This window comes from Bos mutus, chromosome 16, assembly GCF_027580195.1.
Source record: "Bos mutus isolate GX-2022 chromosome 16, NWIPB_WYAK_1.1, whole genome shotgun sequence".
In the NCBI taxonomy this organism is placed as follows: domain Eukaryota; kingdom Metazoa; phylum Chordata; class Mammalia; order Artiodactyla; family Bovidae; genus Bos; species Bos mutus.
Genome location: NC_091632.1, coordinates 28554175 through 28559105, shown reverse-complemented (window position 1 = coordinate 28559105; position 4931 = coordinate 28554175). Strand labels below are relative to the sequence as shown.

The 4931-nt window shown below is 39.1% G+C and overlaps 1 protein-coding gene across 1 annotated transcript; it reads left to right on the top strand.

Moving 5' to 3' along the window:
* The first annotated feature begins 305 nt into the window (after nucleotides 1-305).
* Nucleotides 306-858, top strand: LOC102282866 (small ribosomal subunit protein uS17). The gene has a single exon (XM_005905521.3). The coding sequence runs from the start codon at nucleotides 335-337 to the stop codon at nucleotides 809-811; it is 477 nt and encodes a 158-aa protein (XP_005905583.2). The 5' UTR covers nucleotides 306-334; the 3' UTR covers nucleotides 812-858.
* The last annotated feature ends 4073 nt before the right edge of the window (nucleotides 859-4931 follow it).

Genomic DNA, 4931 nt, shown 5'->3' with positions numbered 1-4931 from the left:
ATCTTCCTGAGTCCTCCCCACCTGCCCTGTGGTCTGGATCCTGTCCCTGGGCAGTACACTGGGACAGTAGTAGGGCTACTGTTGGTTCTCTCTTTTTCAGAGAATAAAGATGCTAGATGCCCTTCATTGCTAGATGTCAATGTCTTGATAATCATTGTTTTATGTATTTTGTCTTTTTCTTTCACCTGTTCATATGACATGGTACATTTGGCCTCTGTTAATCCATCTAGGCTGGCATTGAAATTTCTAAACTTTTTTTTTAGTTTAAAAAGTTGCAGTCGATAAGGAAACCCGGACGCCGCCGCGGCCTTCCTTTTTTCAGGCAGCCGGGAAGATGGCGGACATTCAGACAGAACGTGCGTACCAAAAGCAACCGACCATCTTTCAAAATAAAAAGAGGGTCCTGCTTAGAGAAACTGGCAAAGAAAAGCTCCCTCGATACTACAAGAACATTGGTCTGGGCTTCAAGACTCCAAAGGAGGCCATCGAGGGCACCTACATTGACAAGAAATGCCCTTTTACGGGTAATGTCTCCATTCGAGGGCGGATCCTGTCTGGCGTGGTGACCAAAATGAAGATGCAGAGGACCATCGTCATCCGCCAAGACTACCTTCACTACATCCGAAAGTACAACCGCTTTGAGAAGCGCCACAAGAACATGTCCGTGCACCTTTCTCCCTGCTTCAGGGACGTCCAGATCGGCGACATCGTCACAGTGGGCGAATGCCGGCCCCTGAGCAAGACTGTGAGCTTCAATATCCTCAAGGTCACCAAGGCTGCCGGCACCAAGAAGCAGTTCCAGAAGTTCTGAGACTGGACCTCTGCCTGCTGCCCCAAACACAATAAAGTTATTTCCCCCCCCCAAAAAAAAAATAAATAAATAAAAAGTTCAGTCTTTTAATTTTCTATTTATCTTAAGGCATTATCTATTTTATCTATTCATTTGCCCCTTCTCATTTAGTTGTAATTACTGATATTATATATTATTTTATTTATATTCTTTTCTGAGTTCTATTTTTTCCTAAGGATTCTACTTATGATATATGTGTTCTTTCAATACTTTGATAATTTTCTTAATTGATTTTTAGCTCATTTTGAAACATTAGGTTACAGTTTTTATGTTTTGTACCCATAACCTTTTGGAGCACTTTATTGTTTAAAAGGATGGTATTCTGCTCTTTATTTCTTTTTAAAATGATCTTATATGGGTTTTGATTATGATCCTTGCTTGGGCCTTACTTTAAGTAAAATGAATATTTCTCTGTTTTCAGGATCATAGGATGGGCCAAGATAACTTCTCAAATTTCATGACTCGAGCTTCCACATCTGTTTTTTCACAAAGAAATTGACAAATAGACTCATGTTTTCTGTTATTGTCTTTCCCTAACCCCTCTCTCCTTTTGCTTTTGTTTCTCCTTCATTCTGTATTTGAATAGTCTTAGGAATTTCTCCTTTCTGTTGAGATTTATCCTGGGTAAGTATTTTAGATTGTTAATTTCAAGATTTCACGCAGCTTAGATGGATCCAGGTTCTTCATACTTTACTGTGTACTCCCTGTACTCTGAACAGTGGACCTCTCCCAGTTCAGCTACTGACCTTAAGTTGGCCCATCGCCCTTTCCAGCGAGCATCTATTGGGGATTTTGGAGTTCTCATATTCTCAAGTGCACTAGACACTCTGCTGTTTTCCTCTGTGTAGATCCTGATGCCATGCAGACTTTGTAGTTGTTGTTAGTTCTCTCTCTCTCATTTCTTATTTAGTGATTTGTGGTGTTCCCTGTCTTCTAGTTTTGTGATGGATTTATCCAGGGACCCATTTGCACTCTCCCCACCCCTAAGATATCTCCATCCTAATCCTGGAACCTGTGAATCTGTTACTTTACATGGTAAAAGGTGCTTCACAGATGAAGTTAAGGATCCTGAGATAGGGAGGTTATACTTTATTATCTGGATGGGCCCAGTGAAATCATACAAGTACTTGAAAGTTAAAGAGGGAGGTAGAAGAGTCAGAAAAGGAAACATTGGTGGAAGCTGGGGTTTAGAGCAATGTGATATAAAAAAGACTTGACTGCTGGTTCTGATGATGGAGGAAGGGGATTGTCCTGGGTAGAAAGGAAAGGAAGACTTGAATCTTTGAAACTCGCCTAATCCAATGCTAAACTGATATATTAGCTTCAACTGGCTACTGCAAAAAATTATCACAAACTTAGTGGTTTAAAACAATAGAAATTGATTCTCTAACATTTTTGCAGCCTGGATGTCTGAAATCCAGGTGTTGGGAGGGTTGTGCCCCTTCCAAAGCTCTAGGGAAGAATCCTTCCTGACCTCTCCCAGTTTCTGATCACTCCAGATGTTCCTTGGTTTGTGGCTGCATAATTCCAACCTCTGCCTCTGTCTTCACCTGGCATTTTCATCTGTGTCTTCTCCTCTTCTGTCTCTTATAAGGATACCTGTCATTGGATTTAGGGCTCATCTGGATAATCTAGTGTGAACTCCACTTGAGATCATTAACTTAGTTTTATCTGCAAAAACCCTTTCCCTAAATAAATTTACATTTAAAAGTTCCATAGTTTAGAATGTGGAAATTTAATATATATATGATATATAATTTTATTTATTTTAAAAATAGACTTTATTTTTTAGAGTAGTTTTGGGTTCACAGCAAAACTAAACAGATACAGACATTTCCCATGTATCTCCTGCTTCACATACACATAGCCTCCCCTATTATCAACATTCCCCACGATAGACAGACATTTGTTACAACTGATGAACCTATGTTGGCACATCTTTATCACCTAAAGTCTATGGTTTACATTAGGGTTCATCCTTGGTGTTATATATTATATGGATTTGAATCAATTTATAGTAATGTAGCCACCATTATAGTGATACAGAGTGGTTTTCATTGCCCTAAAAATCCTCTGTGTTCCACCTATTCATCCTTCTTTTCCCCCTAATGATTGGGAACTACATATCTTTTTATGGTCTCCATAGGTCTGCCTTTTCCAGAATGTCATGAAGTTAGAGTCCTATAGTAGCCTTTTCTGATTGGCGTCTCTCACTTAGTAATATACATTTCTATTTCTTCCATATCTTTTCATGGCTTGATAGTTCACTTCTTTTATATATGATCTTTTAAAAAAATTATTTATTTATCTTTGGTTGCACTGGCTCTTCATTGCTGTATATGGGCTTTCTCTAGTTGTGGCCAGTGAGGGCTAGTCTTCGTTGCAGTGCGCAGGCCTCTCATTTAAGTGACTTCTCTTGTTGCAGGGCACAGGCTCTAGAGCACATGGGCTTCAGGAGTTGTGGCCCAAGGCCTCAGTAGTTGTGGCTTGTGGGCTCTAGAGTGAGGGCTCTGTAGTCGTGGCACATGGGCTTAGATGCTCCACAACACTTGGAATCTTCCTGGACCAGCGTTTGAACCCATGTCCTCTACATTGTCAGGTGAATTCTCATCCACTGCACCACAAGGGAAGTCCTCATTTGTTTTTTTTTTGGTACTAAATAACATCTCATTGTGTGATACACCACAATTTACTTATCCATTCACCTACCAAGGGACATCTTGATTGCTTCCAAGTTTTGGCAGTTATGAGTCAAGTGCTATAAACATCTGTATACAGGCTTTTTTTTTTTTTTTTTGTGGACATGAGTTTTCAATTCCTTTAGACAAATATCAAGGAGTGTGACTGCTGGACTCTATGGTAAGAGTATGTTTAGTTTTATAAGAAACCACCGAATGACCAAACTGTCTTCCAAAGTGACTGTGCCAATTAGTATTCTTTCCAGCAACAAATGAGAGTTTTTGTCACTGTATATTCTTCTCACTATTTAGTGCCACTTGGTTATAATAATTTATTCGTTCCAGGAGTCTATTATTTTTTTTGGTTAATTCTTCTGGATTTTTTACATATATAAATGTTCTCGTCATCTGTGTGAAAAAAGATAGTTTTCTTTCTTTCTTCCTAAAGTGTTACTTTTATTTCCCTCCTAATACATGTTCTATTTTTGGTCTTATTTCATTAGCCAGGACTCCACTATGATGTTGAGAAGCACTGGTGAGGGAGGGCATCCTTGCTTTGTTCCTGATATCAGTGGGAAAACTTCAAGTTTTGCACCATTAAATATGATGCTAGCTGTAAGATTTTTGTAGATATTCTTTATCAAGTTGAGGAAGTTACTCTTGATTCCTGTTAGTGGTATATCCTTTGAGGGTCCACAAAAACTGAGCACAATTGTATAAAATAGTTTTGTGGAAGAAGAAAATCCCTTTTGTCAGATTGTAATTCTTCTACTCTGTAAGAAGATAATTTATTAGAAATCCAGGTTCCTCTTTTATGGTTATTGCTAAAGATGATGAACTTGGGCCTTTATTTGTATATTTTTTATAGGTTACTTGTATAACACATGGGTTTTGATTAATTAATTAACAAAGCTATTTATCCTACTTTGGGAGCAGTGTAAGAAAAATCAGTATCAGTTCAGTTCAGTTCAGTTCAGTCGCTCAGTCGTGTCTGACTCCTTGCGACCCTTCAGCAGTGGCCACAGGATTGGAAAAGGTCAGTTTTCATTCCTATCCCAAAGAAAGGCAATGCCAAAGAATGCTCAAACTACCACACAATTGCACTCATCTCACACGCTAATAAAGTAATGCTCAAAATTCTCCAAGCCAGGCTTCAGCAATATGTGAATGGTGAACTTCCTGATGTGCAAGCTGGTTTTAGAAAAGTCAGAGGAACCAGAGATCAAATTGCCAACATCTGCTGGATCATGGAAAAAGGAAGAGAGTTTCAGAAAAATATCCATTTCTGCTTTACTGACTATGCCAAAGTCTTTGAGTGTGTGGATCACAGTAAACTGTGGAAAATTCAGTATAAACTAGCAACATTGGTGGCAGCCTGGGTGGGAGGGGAGTTTGGGGGAGAA